Below are 17,448 nucleotides of genomic sequence, written 5' to 3' on the forward strand. Positions count from 1 at the left end.
GCCACCCGTTGAGTACAGCTAAGGAGCTGCTGCTGCAGGGCAGACCGCTGAGGCCGGTGGTAGGATTGTGCAGCGTGATAGTATAACCCCCAACGGGAGGGGTATGGCCTCAGGGCAGCCGACGTGGATGATGGGGGTAGCAGGAACCACTCGGAGACGGTACGGTGTAGTTCAGGGTCTTTACTGGTGACAAAGATAGACCCTCCCGGAGTACTGGCTAGCGATTGGGGCCTGGTCAGTCCTTGAGCAGATGGGATCTCCCCTGGCCAGGCGGAGTTGTAGGCCTCCCAAACTAACTGTACTCTTCTGGCTACCTTGCTAGAGGCGGGTATAAGTAGCCCACGTCCCTCAGTGTACCGTGTGGTGCTCACCCGTATGGCCGGTGACTCGGGGCCTTCGGGTTTCTTGGCCGGAGGACCTGGAATCCCCTGCCTGACGGATTCTGCTGCTGGGTAGGAGTTAGTCCCCACAGCCTCGGACTCCGGGTCCGGTAAGAAATCTTCTCAGTCAGGGCGAGCTCTGCAGCTGCCAGCCCCTGACTCCTTGTAACACTGCTCCCACAGAGCTCCTGATGTTCTGTTCCTATATTTGCTTCTTTTCTCTGTCTCTACTTCTTCTCTACTCACTAACCCTGCCTCAGCCCTAGGTTTATATAGGGGAAGTTCTTCCCCTCCCAGGACTGGGCAGGAGGTGTGGCATGCATAGGATCCCTGACCAAGAGACCTCCCACCTGCTCTCAGACGTAATATCTCTATCACTGTGGCAACCAGACCCCTGGGGTGTCACACATGCGTCTCTTCTTCTTAGTTAGGGTTAGGGCTATGGATAGATGTAGGGTTAGGTTTAGGGCTAGTGTAAAAATATTTTAAATTAAAAAATGTAATAAAAAAATTAGCACAATGTATAACTTTTCAATTTTTATATCAGATTTCAGCAAAAAGCAAAAAAATAAATAGGAGGTCAAAGGGTAAACTAATTCTATCAGTGTTTTCTTAAAATACAATACATGTGATTGGGGACAAGGGATCAATATTGGAATGGTGTGAAGGGACTCAAGGAGTGCAAATGGTCTACAGGTTAGGAGTGCGAAATACTTGCCTTGCCTCAGGCGCTGGAAACCCACGTTACACCATTGCGCCTCAGGATGTGATACTGCATCTAGTCTTGCAGTCTATGGGGGAGGAGGACAACTATATATACAGTATACAGAATTCTTTTTTCTCCTATTGCTTCAACATATTTGGGTGCTAAAAGTGTAATGCAGGTATTTGGCAGTGAACTTATGCAGGTATTTGGCAGTGAACTTCTGCTTTCTGCTCGGCTCTCAAGGCTACTTTACATTGCTGTGAACCTCCCGCAGAAAAGCTTTGTATTTCTAAAGTGGTGCGTACAATGGAGTAGATAACAATGCAGCTGTGTGAACGGCCGACCTTCCCAAATCAATTGTAAAAAAAACATTGTGGGGGGTTGTACACAAAGCGCTGGTCCCATTCACTGCAGAATCTCATAAAACTTTACCTTTGTAGTGATTATTCTACATAGTAATAAAATTCCCATGAATTCTTCTCCATTCACTCCATTAATTGAGTTTTCCAAGCACAAGCCAGTAATATAGAACATACCAGCTCTTAAAGAGATACTTCTAAATGCAGCATTTGGATTTTGTTCGGCAAAGAAGAAAAGGGACCCCTGTGAAAAATTACAATGACGATTACTTCTCGACTTCAGATAGATGGATTTGATGTTTCCGTAAGCCATGATTCTTCCCACCCTGGTTTGCTAAACATTGTAGGACCTGTGAGGAGGGGATACCACGCCAATTTCTTATAAGTGGTATGCACCCTTAAGCTGCATTTACACTGAAAGATAATCATGAACGAGCGTTCTCAGTCTATGAGCAGTGATCTATTACAGATTGATCAGTGGGCATCGATCACTTTCATTTGCCTGTGTAAATAGGCTATTATATGATCACCGATTGGTAAAGACCTACCGTCATATCGTGCCTCCAGTCAGTATGTGTAACTAGACCCTAATTTGTTACTCACCATTGACCACTGGGTCTTCATTGTGAGCATGTTACAATGGGAAAAACAGATACTTATTTTTCTTATTTCTCCACCAATATCGCCAGATATCAGCAAAAAAAAAGTGAGAACATGGCAGTAACATAAAAATGAAACCCCACGTATCACTTGAATATACATAAACCGCATGTACTAAAAAAACCTGACAATGTGCCTGGTCAGGAACTGGGATAAATGGCCTGATGGTGAACTGGTTAAAGAATCACTACCATCAAAATTGTTATCCTTGTAATATATTGCAGTCATCATATTATATAGCACTGTGTACTTACAATTGCTCATATTGTCTTTCTACCCAGCTAATTCTTCTCTTTTCCATTAGGTCTAGGACATCCTGTAGTTAACAACTGACAAGCTGAATCCTTCTAAGCTCCTAGAAATAGGAAGTATCTTTTTTCTGAATGACTCATGAGTCACTGCAAAAGTCCTTGGTGTGGGAGGAGGGAGCAGCTGGGTCAGGAGTTGGAGAGGGGGATGATTTATGTATGCACGTAAAAGAGACCTCCTGTTTCTACATAGAGCTTAGAAGGATTCAGCTAGTCTGTTTTTAATCACAAGATGTCATAGACCTAATGAAAAAGAGAAGAATTAGCTGGGCAGAAGGGCAAAATGAGCAATTGTAAGCACACAGTGCTATATAATATGATGATTGCAATATATTAAGGGGATAAAAACGTTGATGGGAGAAGTGCTTGTTTAAAGAACATGCTAGGAAAACGAATGGATAGTGTAATTTAAAATGCAGGTGTCAAGGGAAGTGGCGCTTGAAACAAGGTTACTTTTTAACTAATAGTAATAATAATTATAATAAGAATTTGTTAATATTAATAATTTTTATTTCTATAGTGCCAACATATTCTGCAGCACTTTACATTTCAGGCGGGACAGGTACAGACAATATCAGTCATTACAGACTCCCACATAATTCAACACGAGAGAAGTGAGGGCCCTGCTCTCAAGCTTACAATCGAAAAAGGGAGTTCACAAAAGGTAAATGGTAAAAAGTGCTTAAGACGAGCTTAGAAAGAAGAGTCTGAAATTTCCATAATTGCGAAATAAAATCTTATTCTAGTAAAAAACTAAAATATTACTGACTCCATTTACGCCCAATGCCCCTCTATATCCTTAAATGGGTTGTCCGGGACATTAACATTGATGACTTATGCTTAGGATTGATCATCAAAGTTTGATCGGTGGGGGTGCGACACCAGGCACCCGCGCTGATCAGCTGTTCCAGGGGTCAGTGACCAAAACAGCTCAGTTACAGAGCTGCAGAGCAAAATCTATGGAGGGAATTTTGGCTGCAGTCAGATACTGCACACCCACCCCCTATTGATTTGAATAGAGGGTGGATGTGCAGTACCTGGCCGCGGCCACTATGCAGTCGATGAAGCTGTGCAGCTCCATAATTAAGCAGTTCCAGCCACCGACACTCACCCACACAGATCAGATATTGATGACCTATCCTAAGGATAGACCATCAATAATAAAGTCCCGGACAACCACTTTAAATGATACTTACGAAGCTAAGAAATGGGGAGCGGTTTGTCAAGAGCCTTAAGACCTTCCATATACAATAGACAGCTGTTGGCTTAATTATGGCTCGGTTCACTCTCCCCCAACTCCCTCATGCACAGGAATACTCGGCCAAGCACTCCTTTGTTTTCTATGAGAGACCCGCTGTTAGACCCTTATGGAAGGTCTTTCGGATATCAAAAGGATCGGCTGTAGGAAACCCAACATTCCGGATTCTTCTCTCCCCTAACATCATCTGTCGGGAGAGAGTCATGAGGTTGACTCCCAGCAACCCCAGGAATGAGGCTGCAGAACCCAGAAAACAGGGTTCTGCAGAGCACTGTCGTAAATGGAGCTGAGGTCCATCTTCAATAAAGTGTAGGTGCACAGGTTCGGCCTTTTCTCCTTTTACTCTCAAGGGACTGTCGGAGTACAGCACTCAGCTATTCCTAACAGTCCCACTGACAATGAATAGAGTGGAGATCAAGCATGTGCCCTTCTGCTCCATTCAAATGGAGCTCTACAGCACCACATTCTCAAGATTCTGAGAGTTCCAGCATTAGATAAGTCATCCCTTATCCCTTGATTAAATTTTAACAGTTGAAAAAATTCCTTTAAATCAGTCAATACAGGAATACAGGACAGGTGCTCCAAACTTTGCATGACCCTTTGTAATCTTCCTCCACTCTGACCATGAGGACCCTTCACTATTAACTCTGAATAACCTAATAGGGTATTTAAAAAAAATATTTTCTAAACTGGACTACCCCTTTAAAGTCTGTCTTTAATCACCCATTTTGCAAAGATATACAGTCTCTTCCCAGCCTTTGCAGGATTACACCATTAACAGCCCACATACCCACTGGTACTGTATGTTTAGATTTGCAGGAAGACCCTATTAACAGTTAACATACTATACAGTATATGTCCTGCAGACATTAGGCTTCTACTTACTTCTATGAAAGAAATAGATAACATTTTGGAGAAGACAGCTACAAATAAAACTATACAATCCATAGGCTATATAAGATCAATGCATTTTACCAAATGCTGGAGTTCATCAGGGGAACATGATTACAAAGACCCAGAAAGGTTCAGCTCAGTGGGAATACTTGAAATATAAAAGTCATGTCCTGTGTACAGCCCACTCAAGCTGTGATTATTTCACTTGTCTCAATTCCGCATTTTTAAGTTTTATCATTTTTAAGCTTCATTCTTTATTTATGGGCAGCAAACTTAAAGCGAAGCGGATGGTAAGACACTAATGCCTTTCTGGAGGGGACAGCGGCGACAACAGATGTTTCCATTAATGTTAATATAAATTTTAATCAAAATATATGTAACTCTACTGCAAGAAGTTCACAGACACGGGCTGCTCAGACCTCCAGAGATTCCCTCCTAAGATGTTTCATAGGCACAAGGTGTATGTCTGCTGAGCAAAAGTATGAGGATCATACCATATTACCGCACAAATCTGACCTAAAAGGGGTTTTCTGGTATCGGAAACCTCATTTTACCCGGTTGCAGTTTTTATAAAAAAAAAACAAAACTGTTCTTTACTCCTCCTCCCCGGGTCCAGGACTGATTCCTTTCACACTGTTGGCATGACGTCAGCACTGTAGACAATAACCTGACATCAGAAGCAGCGGCAAACACTCGGTGCTTGACCCGGGGTGGGTGAGTGTGATGATACAGCTTAAAATCTTAATTAGCCAGACGATTAGATTTTTTAAGTAAAGAGAAATACCCTATTATCTTTGTGTCTTTGTTGATTTGTAACTGTATGTGTAATTCTGTGGCTGGGGAATGACAGACCAGTATTTGTAGAACCCTGATCTCCTATCTCCTCTTGGGTTTGGAAACAATGAATGAATGTTTGCTAACTATGTTGATTAAGCTTTGTGTGGACTCTGTGTCTTGTTGACTCACAAGACAGGAGGACACACTATGCAAATTCATTAAGTGCTCAAACAAAGAGACATGAGGTTGCCCTTTCCCCCCTTGACCTGTGGATGTGTACTTAAAAAGGAGATATGATTCTGTAGGAGTCAGACTTGGGACAGATAATTAAAGAGAAGCAAGAGGACACTCAGACTCTCTTCACACCATCAGCTTGGTAGTATGGCTTTACCCAAAGAGACACAGATTTGGATTTTACATGATTCCAGCCTAAGAGTATCGGCCCTGACTGGAAAGATACGGGTCTGCTTCATTAACCATCAGAGAGCCCATGGATACATTTGGGGAGACCAAGTTGGGACGATGAAGTCACCTGGCCCCACGCATATGTGGTTTGGGGTTGCCAGGAGGGACCCACCGGTCGCCTGGAGCCCAAAGAAGCCAGATTGGGACTAACCGGTCATCTGGCTCCATGGAAACTCTCAGAGAGGCCAGGGTGGGACCCTTAGGTCTCCTGGCCTTGTACCTCGATGGACTGCTAGCTTCCTAAGCTTGCCGCTACCTTTTCTCTGTGGGGGCCCGCCAGAAGCGGGGGGGCTCTTGTTTAGGTAGTTGGCCCTGGAAGTCCCAAAGTCGCAGCTGTTATATCCCAGACGGGCGGAGCGGAAGGGTGAGACTGTGTAATGTTGTATTGACGCGCCCCCTGGGACATATTCCTTTTTGAGGGGAATACCCGGCACCGGATCAGATGGGGGGTTGTAGTCTCCGAGCGGCTGTGACCCGGTCCCGTGCCCAGGGCGTCAAGCTCAGTGTTATGTGGCAGCTTTACAGATGTTACTAAAGTTCTTTTGTGTCGACTACGCCACCCGTTGTGATGCGGTCACTGTGGCCGCCGCTGCTGCAGGGTCCGCTGAGGCTGATGGTGGATGCGCAGCTTGGTGGGATAACCCCCAACGGGAGGGGTATAGCCTCAGAGGGGACAGGCGCAGAGGATGGGGGTTGTGGTGGTGCGGTGCAGCCGGTAATGATGACAGACTCGGGTAGTGCAGTTAAGGGTCTTTACTTACTGCAGATGTTCCTGGTCACTCTAGCTCCAAGTGACCTCCCGAGCCGTGCTGCGTCCACCAGGTCCTGGATCCGGCCAACCCCCAAACAAGTCCGGAGCGTGGCCCTGAGCTCTCCCTCTGTCCTTACTTCAGCCGTCCCCACCAGTGATTCACCTAAGTCCAGCTCCCTCGGGCCTTCTGTTGGGCAACCTTTGGCCTTAGGTTCCCTGACCCTTCCTGTGGTGTGCCTTCAGGGTGAATGTAGTGGGTGACCGTGACAGACACTGCCCACGGTCTCCGGTCTCTGGCTGGGGAATGTCTTTGCCCCCACCAGCTTGGGTTCCGGTACCCTTCTGCTGACTCCTCACCCGGTGTTCTTATTTGGGTTCTTGGGTCCCTTCTTTGTCCCCCCTCTGGGTCTTTCTTCACTCCACTCTCTCTCTTCAGGGCCTCTCTTTCTTTCAGCTGCTCCTCTGCCAGCTTCCGCTCCTCCTCATCTGACAGGCTCCTCTGCGTCTGACAGGCTCTCTGCGTCTGACAGGCTCCTCTGCGTCTGACAGGCTCTCTGCGTCTGACCCTGATCCTAAGTTGGTGCCCTCCTTATATATCCCTCTATGTGTGAGCTCAGGTGACCAGCACCCAATGAGCTCCTACCACTACCCAGACTGCTCCCCCTATCTGCCCCTACACTACATGGGATGTTCCTCCCCCCCTCCCACTCCAGCCAGGAACAGGCTCGGTCGCACCTGCACATTTCTAAGTGGGAGTGCCGTCGGCCTGCTCCTCTGGAATGGGATGTATGTAGTGCATGCAGTCTATCTGAGCTCAGTTCCACACTCCATCCTTACCCGGGAGTGGAATATCACACCTCTGGGTTGAGGTGCAATACTCCTGTAGCAGCCGAATCCTCAGGGTGCTACAGTATCATCTTGGGTATTTTGCTGGGACTGTTTTATGTGTTTATTGTCCTATTTATTTTGTGGCTCAATAAAGTATTGCAACACTGTTTTACCCTCACCCTGTGTTGTCTGAGTAGCATTATGCCCATGGAAGACCCCGGGTCTTCACAGTGAGTAAGGGCCCTTTTGTTTTGTTTTTTTAAATTGGCTACAGCCAGGGGACAGGGGCTTTCTGAAACAGAAAAAAACTTTAATAGGGAATTTCATTAATATCTATAATCAGGAGGCGGCCTAAAATGTTTAGCTGCACTAATTTATTTGATATTATTATGCATTTTTTCAAGGTTTGACCTTTTATTAGTTTTTGCTTTAGGAACAATTTGTTATATGATTTACATATTCATTCAATTTTGGCCAGGAAATGAAAGGTGTTTTATTAAGCTTTGTGGTCTCTCCAGACCTCGTAGCATACTAAATGTAATGCTCATAAAAAAAAATTATACTCATCTAGCCGCTTGCCTGTCTTACATCAGCTCCCAATCCGGTCATATGGTCTCTCCCTGCAGCTTCGGGGTCTTCTCGTCTTCTGGTGTGGTGACAGACATCCTTTTCCAGATCTTCAGTCTTTGACAGCTAGGCAGCAGCAACACATGTCGTGACACCGTGCATGGCCAGTTTTAGACAAAGTGGGGCCCCAGGCAAAAAATAAAAGTGGAGCTTCAAATTCTGCACTCAAATAATGATATTACCAGTACGCCCACTATCCCATAGCCTGTCCAATAAGACACGTGACTGATAACTGGTAATCATGCGCCCCACCAGGAATGTGCAGATGGGACGTAATTAGCTCATGTCACCTCCTGATGCAACAATGAATAATGCGGGACAAGTACTTGAAATTTAAGTCAAACGATTCACTTAAAGGAGTGTTACGGATCCGGGTGGTGGAACCTCTGTGCTGCGGTGCAAAGAGGGACTTAGAGGGGCATAACTAGATAGCAACTCGGACCAACCAAGGTCGTACGGCGGCTCAATCAACTCCGTGACCAGGGAGGGACTGAGCAGAGGGACCAGGTGCTACTCTGGGGACGACCTTGTAAGAGAGCAGGTGACTCCCACGGGTCAGAAGGCAAGGACTGACCAGTACAGCAGATGAGCACGGCAAGCAGGCTGACGGGTGGTCCGGACAGCCGGACTGGCAGACACGGCAGGAGCAAGCAGGAGCCTCCAGGGAGGCTGACAGGTAGGTACGGCAGGTAACAGACGGGAGTCTCTAGGTAGGCTGTCAGGCAGGCACGGCAAATGACAGGCAGGAGCCTCTAGGTAGGCTATCAGGCAGGCGAGGCAAGTGACGGGCAGGAGCCTCTAGGTAGGTTGGCAGGCAAGGCAAGTGACGAGCAGGAGCCTCTAGGTAGGCTGTCAGGCAGGCAAGGCAAGTGACGAGCAGGAGCCTCTAGGTAGGCTGTCAGGTGGTCATGGCAAGTGACCGGCAGGTGCTTACAGGTAAGCAGGCTGACAGAGCCCATAGACAGACTGGCGGACTGGACTGTAGACAGACTGTCGGGCTGGAGCGAAGACAAGCAGACGGACTGGACTTGAAGTCAGACTGGCGGGCTGGACTTGAAGTCAGGCTGGCGGGCTGGACTAGTAGTCAGGCTAGCAGCGGGACCTGAGGGCTGAAGCAGAGTATCAAACACAAAGCTACAACCTTGCACGGGCACCTCCATATTGGAGGAGGTGCCTTTTATAGGGGAAGTCCTCCAGCCATTGGCCGGGGACTTTTTAGGACGGCGCACGTGGCCCCTTTAAGAGGGAGGGAGCGCGCGCACGCCCTAAGCACAGAGCCAGGGAAGTTTGCACCAGCAGCAGCTGCAGGGAGGCCAGAGGATGCCGGAGCAGGACCGCGGCGGTAAAGGGGACGGCGTCTCTGCCGGGCAGGAGGCAGAGACGCCGATGCTACAAGGAGGTGATAAGTTACTGATCAATGGCGGTCCGATCACTGTGACCCAGCAGAACAGGGAACTTTTATCTCCATTAGAATATGCAGTTCGCATACCTATGCAACCTTTTTATGGCAGCCTTAGAAAGGATGAATGGATCAGCTGTCAGGCGTTCCCTGTTATGATGAGTGGTGCGTGTTCCAGAATTCGAACACCCAACGATCAGTAAATTATTGCCTATTCTGTGGTTTTCACTGAACTAACCCTTTAACCTCCTAATACCACATGTTTTAGACTTTAGCTTCTTAAAGATACACGTATTTTGGACCTTAAGGGCACAGTAATTGTTTTCATGTTTCTATTACTGTGTTTCAACCAAGGATGTTTTCCCAGAATAAGTTGTAATTTAATGATAGCATTTTGGCTTACATACGTGTTAAAAACTTTTAGTATTTTTTTTAAAAAGTAGAATGGAAAAAAACTGAAATTCTGTAGTTTTTTGGGGTATGGTTTGAAAAGTGATGATGTCTCTGTTCTCACAAGCAATAAGACCATTGCGTAATAGACTTCAGTGGTCAGATGACTGGAACAGCGCATCATCAGAAAAATATGCGATAATGAACAGTACAAATAACCTGCCGCTGCTGCCGATCACAGGCCCCAGTGGTGCACGGTGATGTCATCACTTCTGGTGCCATCACACATCGCAGACATCCAGGCATTTACAGTAGTGTGAAAAAGTGTTTGCTCCCTTCCTGATTTCTTATTCTTTTGCATGTTTGTCACACTTAAATGTTTCAGATCACAAAACTAATTTAAATATTAGACAAAGATAACACAAGTAAACACAAAATGCAGTTTTTAAATGAAGGTCTTTATTATTAAGGGAAAAAGAAATCCAAACCTATAGCGCCCTGTGTGAAAAAGTGATTATATAAACCCACATCCTGTTATATATGTCCCTTATCCTACCTGGGCTCCATCCTGGTATATATATCCCCCATCCTGTTATATATGTCCCTTATCCTAGGCCCCATCCTGGTATATATGTCCCTTAACCTGGGCCCCATCCTGGTACATATATCCTCCATCCTGTTATATATGTCCCTTAATCTGAGCCCCATCCTGGCATATATATCCCCCATCCTGGTATATATGTCCCTTACGGTGGGCACCATCCTGGTATATATATACCCCATCCTGATATATATGTCCCTTATCCTGGGCCCCCTTCTGGTATACAGTGCCTACAAGTAGTATTCAACCCCCTGCAGATTTAGCTGGTTTGATAAGATGCAAATAAGTTAGAGCCTTCAAACTGCAAACGAGAGTAGGTTTTATGAACAGAATCTTACAAACCAAAAAGTTATGTTGCTCAGTTGAATTTTATTAAATTTTAAACTTAAAAGTGTGGGTCAATTATTATACAACCCCTATGTTTAATATTTTGTGGAATAACCCTTGTTTGCAATTACAGCTAATAATCGTCTTTTATAAGACCTGATCAGGCCGGCACAGGTCTGTGGAGTTATCTTGGCCCACTCCTCCATGCAGATCTTCTCCAAGTTATCTAGGTTCTTTGGGTGTCTCATGTGGACTTTATTCTTGAGCTCCTTCCACAAGTTTTCAATTGGGTTACGGTCAGGAGACTGACTAGGCCACTCCAACACCTTGACTTTTTCCCTCTTGAACCAGGCCTTGGTTTTCTTGGCTGTGTGCTTTGGGTCGTTGTCTTGTTGGAAGATGAAATTACGACCCATCTTAAGATCCTTGATGGAGGAGCGGAGGTTCTTGGCCAAAATCTCCAGGTAGGCCGTGCTATCCATCTTCCCATGGATGTGGACCAGATGGCCAGGCCCCTTGGCTGAGAAACAGCCCCACAGCATGATGCTGCCACCACCATGCTTGACTGTAGGGATGGTATTCTTGGGGTCGTATGCAGTGCCATCCAGTCTCCAAACGTCACGTGTGGGGTTGGCACCAAAGATCTCGATCTTGGTCTCATCAGACCATAGAACCTTGAACCAGTCTGTCTCAGAGTCCTCCAAGTGATCATGAGCAAACTGTAGACGAGCCTTGACATGACGCTTTGATAGTAAAGGTACCTTACGGGCTCGTCTGGAACGGAGACCATTGCGGTAGAGTACATTACTTATGGTATTGACTGAAACCAATGTCCTCACTGCCATGAGATCTTCCCGGAGCTCCTTCCTTGTTGTCCTTGGGTTAGTCTTGACTCTTCGGACAAGCCTGGCCTCGGCACGGGAGGACACTTTCAAAGGCTGTCCAGGCCATGGAAGGCTAACAGTAGTTCCATAAGTCTTCCACTTACGGATGATGCTCCCAACAGTGGAGACAGGTAGGCCCAACTCCTTGGAAAGGGTTTTGTACCCCTTGCCAGCCTTGTGACCCTCCACGATCTTGTCTCTGATGGCCTTGGAATGCTCCTTTGTCTTTCCCATGTTGACCATGTCTGAGTGCTGTTCACAAGTTTGGGGAGGGTCTTAAATAGTCAGAAAAGGCTGGCAAAAGAGATCTTTAATCCACACATGTGAAGCTCATTATTCTTGGTGCCTGAACTACTTCTTAATACTTTAGGGGGACCAAACAGAATTCTTGTGGTTTGAGGGGTTGAATAATAAATGACACTCTGAATTAACTTTTAACGTTTTAAAAAAAAAAAAAAATTTGCTGCAGTGCATTTCCCACTTCCAGGCTGATCTACAGAACAAATGTCACAATGCCAAGTTAATTCCGCATGTGTCAACCAGCTAAATCTGCAGAGGGGGTTGAATACTACTTGTAGGCACTGTATATATCCCCCATCCTGGTATATATGTCCCTTATCCTGGGCCCCATCCTGGTATATATATCCCCCATCCTGGTATATATGTCCCTTATCCTGGGCACCATCCTGATATATATATTCCCCATCCTGATATATATGTCCCTTATCCTGGGCCCATCCTGGTATATATATCCCCCATCCTGGTAATATGTCCCTTATCCTGGGCCCCATCTTAGTATATTTATCCCCCATCCTGGTATATATGTCCCTTATCCTGGGCCCCATCTTAGTATACATATCGCCCATCCTGGAATATATGTCCCTTATGCTCGGCCCCATCCTGGTATACATACAGTGGTGTGAAAATGTGATTGCACCTTCCTGATTTCTTATTCCTTTCCATGTTTGTCACACTTAAATGTTTCAGATCACAAAACAAATTTAAATATTAGACAAAGATAACACAAGAAAACACAAAATGCAGTTTTTAAATGAAGGTCTTTATTATTAAGGGAAAAAGAAATCCAAGCCAACAGGGCCGGCAACGTGTATTGCCGTGCACAGACCAACGGGTGTGTGTGCCACAATACACTTCAACTGGATGTGTGTCCAAGAACGCACATCCAGTTGAAGTTTCTGCTGGCGTCAGTGTGCCCCAACCACATGGGTTTGTCGTGACCTCTGCGACATTACGCTTCGGGTACATACTGTGTATATTATGTCCTGACACTGCACAGCAGCTGCCAGGACAGAGTCAATATGGGTCACCGGCTCCCATATAGTAGAAGAGGCAGAGCAGAGGCGAGCAGGGTTGTTCTCTTGACCTCTGCCAGAGCAATAGAGTTACAAATAACTGGTTGTGGTTATTGCTCTACCTCTTGTCCTGCTGAGTGCCTCACTGTCCAGTGTTATCTGGAGCATAATGTAACAACATCACAGTCATAGTGGAAGAGGAAATCCATTGCTATGCCAGAAGAAAAGAAGCTGCAGAGAAAAATTGATTGACCAGGTTGGGGGCTGTGGCAGCGGGACAGGTGGGTAGCAACCTGAGTATAATATTTTCAAACCCTATCCAACCCATAGGAATACAAAAAATTGTCAGCCAGAGGACTGGAAATCCAATTTTTTTTTTATAAAATTGGAGTGGAATTTGATACATTTCAAATTCATCTATAGATAGAATGCTTTTGCAAAAGTCTTCACATCATTGAGGAGGATTATACACTTAAATTTATTTTCTAAATAAATAGAATAATTTGGTTCATTTGACATTTTTTCCCTTATTTATAATCAGCAAACAATAACCACAGTATAGCTATAGGCAACGTCAGACTGAAGAACATTGGGCCCACCAGAGGATTTGATTCTGAGGGCCCACCTTTCTCCCCCCCACTCAAGAGCCCCATAGCAGCTGCAAGGTTTGCACTATGAACTCTCCTGAAGGAGACGCTAGGGCCCACCGGAGGATTCTCCGTTTCTCTGGTGGGCCAGTCTAACCCTGGCTATAGGGTTCAAACAAGCTGGAGGTCTCTAACACCCTTTTACCCAGTGACTGATGATTTGGGCATCGTGTGGCATTTTTACCATTTGGCAGTGTATGGCAATATTATTTGGGTACCTGCTGCTTCTGATGACAGGGTGTTATCAGTGTTTTACTATCTGGTCAAGTAAGAATGAAATTCTTTCTTCTTCTCTTGATCGGTAGAACATGGCAGATATCTTGCGGCACAGACGTTGAGCATAAGTTTCCAAACATACGACAACAAGCAAAATGCCATAGATGAACACAATGGATACAGTGACAGAAGGATCTGGAGAACTCGGAGGCAGCTTGCAATTCTCGGGGAAGAAAGTAAAGTTCAGCTGGCGTTCTATATCAAGTAAGGCGCCATTTCCCAACTGGATGAAAGGCCTTAGAGAGACCTGCATAAACAAAACAGGGGATCAGCGATCCTTTTGACTTTTAAAGGAATTTCACTGAATAACTAAGCAACTGTAAAATAATAGAACAATTATATTAAAGGGATCCGAAATTAATAGAGGTGTCCCTTGTTCAAGTGTAAAAACAGTGCCACTCTTGTCCATTGGCTGAGGTTGGTATTGCAATTAATCTATAGTCAAGTAGGCATTAAAGGGAACCTGGCAGCAAACACATCTTTACTGAACCATAAGTAGTATGTGTCAGGCACCGGCTGCTGGCTGTATGACCCCAGACTTGTTTGACTCTGAAATGCTGCGGCAGAAAAACATACTTTACAAGCTGCCGCAGTCCAAGCCGCATGGAAGACTAGCTCTTTCCCTGCATGTGTGTGTAGGGAAATAACTGTCAGTAATTGTCAGTGGGAAGACACAACCTGCTGGAGTCCGGCTTTTTTGACTAGTCACGTCGGTCCGAGATGTATGTCAAACATACGTGGCTGAAATCCCCCAGCCAGTGTCTGACACATACAGCCCGTGGAACAGGCAGCATATATCAGTTGTCAGGTTCCCTTTAAGGTAATGAAGACTATACAGTTGTGTAATACTTTAAAGCTCTTACGTGTGACTTGATTAGTTCATCTAAGGGGCAATGTGTACAATTAACCACTAGAGCTCATTTTTCAGATGTAAATGTTTCTAATAGTAAGAATGGTCATGAATTTGTTTGCTAAGACTTTAAGGATTTTAGCTGAGGTCGATTCGCAGTCCATCAGCCACAACAGTCATCAGTAGCCACTTGACAGGAGCAGCAGAACTTCCTCTTACCTGGCGGCATCCACAGCTCGACTTTTGATTAGCCATCCTGGCGTGACATCACTTGTACATCACGCTGCAGCAATGACAACACACCTGTCTGGCTAATGAAAAGAAGAGCCACGGATGCTGTCGGGAAAGAGGCAGTTCTCCCGCTCCCATCCAGTGGCCACATGCCATTATGGTGTCTGATGGACTGGGATGTGTGAGTTGATTGGTATCAACTCTGCCACTGAATATTATGATTCTGGCTCAAAGGTCATAGAAAGGATAAGAAATGGAATACAAAGACCAGGTTCCTCTGTCTTTGGTGGCAAAACATAAAGCTATTATAAGGATGGAGGGGGGGAAGCATTTTCAATGTACACCACTGTTGCTATGTAATAAAACACAGCCTTTCAATGTGTGGACAATGAAGTCTGCTCTTGGGAACTACCATCAAAGAAACATTTATAGGCTGAGTCTAATGGTTGCATTAAGTTGTCTAAAAATGGCAACCAGAACATAGTAGTCAATGAGATAATGTATAAGTTCTCCAGCATAACTGTTCAAAAGATCCTCCAAGTAATTTCCCAAAAAGGTTCAACCCTTGCCTCCCCTTGACCATGAGTAATACTTACTTGGGAGTTATAATTCATATAAAAAGTCACTTGCATAGTCGGCAGTTTTTCCACCCAGTTGCCAACCTCCAAAGCAAGCTGAAAGACAATATGGTCCATGGCTATGATGAGCACAGAAAGCAGAGCAAAGACCAAAATGCTCAGAAGACGAAACAACATAGAGCCAAGCTCCTTTTTCGACATCTTAAATCCAGTTGACTTTATTAACCTTAGTGAAGAGCAATTGTTTAAATCTGTAATGTTATTTTTCTGGGCCATTTCCACTAGTTGCCTTGTAATATATTTGTTGTCAAACTTGATGTTAGTTAGGTAGTTTCTTAAGTACCAGGTAGAATTATAAAGAGCATACAAGATGAAACATCCAGCAATCACCCTATTTGCCACTAGGTGTAGATCCATAAAAGCCAATTCCACAGTTTCAAAATCCTTTTTCATGTTATTGGCCATGGCAGATATTTGATTAGAAACCAAAGAAGTATTAATATTTGCTAAAAGGTTCACCTCCGGACTAAACTTCAGCTGAAGTCCTGCCATCACATCTGCAGTCTTTTTAATTATGTTCCTCAATTCAATGGTGAAATCTTGGAAGGTGCTGGTGGAGTTAAGGACCTCCTCTGAAGAGTGTTGGGAAATACATCTAATAATTTTGAAAATATTTTTGAGGTTTCTGAAGATATTTGGTAACATGTTAAGAGCCATGAACATAAAGCAGGTGGATAACAGTAGCCGGCGACCTTGCTTGGTTCCTATAGTTGGGATGATGATGGTCAAGATGCAACGGATTGGGTGGATGAGAACAAGGATAATGCACAAAATAAAGGCTGTGGATACGGCCAGCACAGAGGCGAGTAGTGAGTTATACTGTAAGGAATAAGATAACCATATAAAAAGAAAAGTTCCAGCCAAGCATGTAAAGACAAAGCATAAAATAAAAAGTTTTAGGGTTTGCTTCCAGTCTTTAGGAACCGGATCAGAATATGCATATGATAGTTCCCAGAGACAGCCATGAACTTTTAAGCAAATCTTCTTAAAATCCTGCCAACATGATGATCTGGAAATAAGAAGGAATATGAGTTGAAATATGAAACATGTAAAAGAAAATTTAGAGAAACAATAAAACACATGGTTTAGCTTGAGAAGGCCAAGGCGTGGAGTCTACCAGATCATTTTTGTCTTTAAAGGGTCACAATGGAATTGAAAACTCAGTCAATTACTGCCGGAGGTACATCACAACTGAACCCAGTGTTTGACTGACCAGTTGTTTCCTGTGTCTCAAGAAGGTCCAGGAAGTAAAAATTGACAGCCCTGTGAAGTCTTAAAAGAGTAGCAGAGAACAACCAGAAAGGTGAACAGTACTTCTGTTGTTTTCTATGCCATTTTGAGCTTTTTTAAAAATAAATAAATGAATATCGTCTATACTACCTTTCTTCGTCTTCTTAGTTGGAGTAATTCTGGTCCATTGAGGTTGCAGCTTGTATAACTCTGTACCAATCATGAGATCATTGTTTTTAGGGAGTTATTTCCCTTTTTGTACAGGGCGAGATGCCATAAAGTGTCCATAAAGTCCAATGTCCAGTGCCACCTAAACTCTGTCCAACATTGCCCATATTAAATCTTGTACCCAATAATATACATTCAGTGGACATCTGTGGGTGCCATAGCATGATCAGAATAAAGTATAACACGGAAATGGCAATATGAGGCATAGTGGAGGGAGGAAACACAAGGAGTTCAGTTTTTGACAGATTCAGTTTTAGATAGAGGGAGGACATAATGATAGAGACAGCGGAAAGACAATCACTGGTATTTTGTAGTAATGCAGGTTTGATGTCAGGAGACGAGGTATATAATTGTGTGATATCAGCATAGAGATGATACTGAAAACCAAATCTACTGATTGTTTGTCCAATAGGGGCAGTGT

The 17,448-nt window shown here is 44.7% G+C and overlaps 1 protein-coding gene and 1 long non-coding RNA gene across 2 annotated transcripts in view; one reads left to right on the top strand and one right to left on the bottom strand.

Annotated features, from left to right (window-relative positions):
- LOC141270960 (uncharacterized) overlaps positions 1-14,896 on the top strand; it is a 62,776-nt gene extending 47,880 nt beyond the window's left edge. Inside the window, exon 3 of the long non-coding RNA XR_012321782.1 lies at positions 13,880-14,896. This is a non-coding gene — a long non-coding RNA (uncharacterized lncRNA). The remainder of the gene's footprint in view (positions 1-13,879) is intronic.
- The window catches only part of OCSTAMP (osteoclast stimulatory transmembrane protein), a 58,877-nt gene continuing 53,815 nt past the window's right edge, over positions 12,387-17,448 (bottom strand). The window contains exons 2-3 of the mRNA XM_073681054.1: positions 15,528-16,578; positions 12,387-14,097 (exon numbers count right to left, since the gene is read on the bottom strand). Coding sequence (XP_073537155.1) covers positions 13,819-14,097; positions 15,528-16,578 — 1,330 coding nt within the window. The 3' untranslated portion in view covers positions 12,387-13,818. The remainder of the gene's footprint in view (positions 14,098-15,527; positions 16,579-17,448) is intronic.

Source organism: Phyllobates terribilis, unplaced genomic scaffold (assembly GCF_046119375.1).
Source record: "Phyllobates terribilis strain yellow unplaced genomic scaffold, ASM4611937v1 Scaffold_5__5_contigs__length_657084704, whole genome shotgun sequence".
NCBI classification, from domain to species: domain Eukaryota; kingdom Metazoa; phylum Chordata; class Amphibia; order Anura; family Dendrobatidae; genus Phyllobates; species Phyllobates terribilis.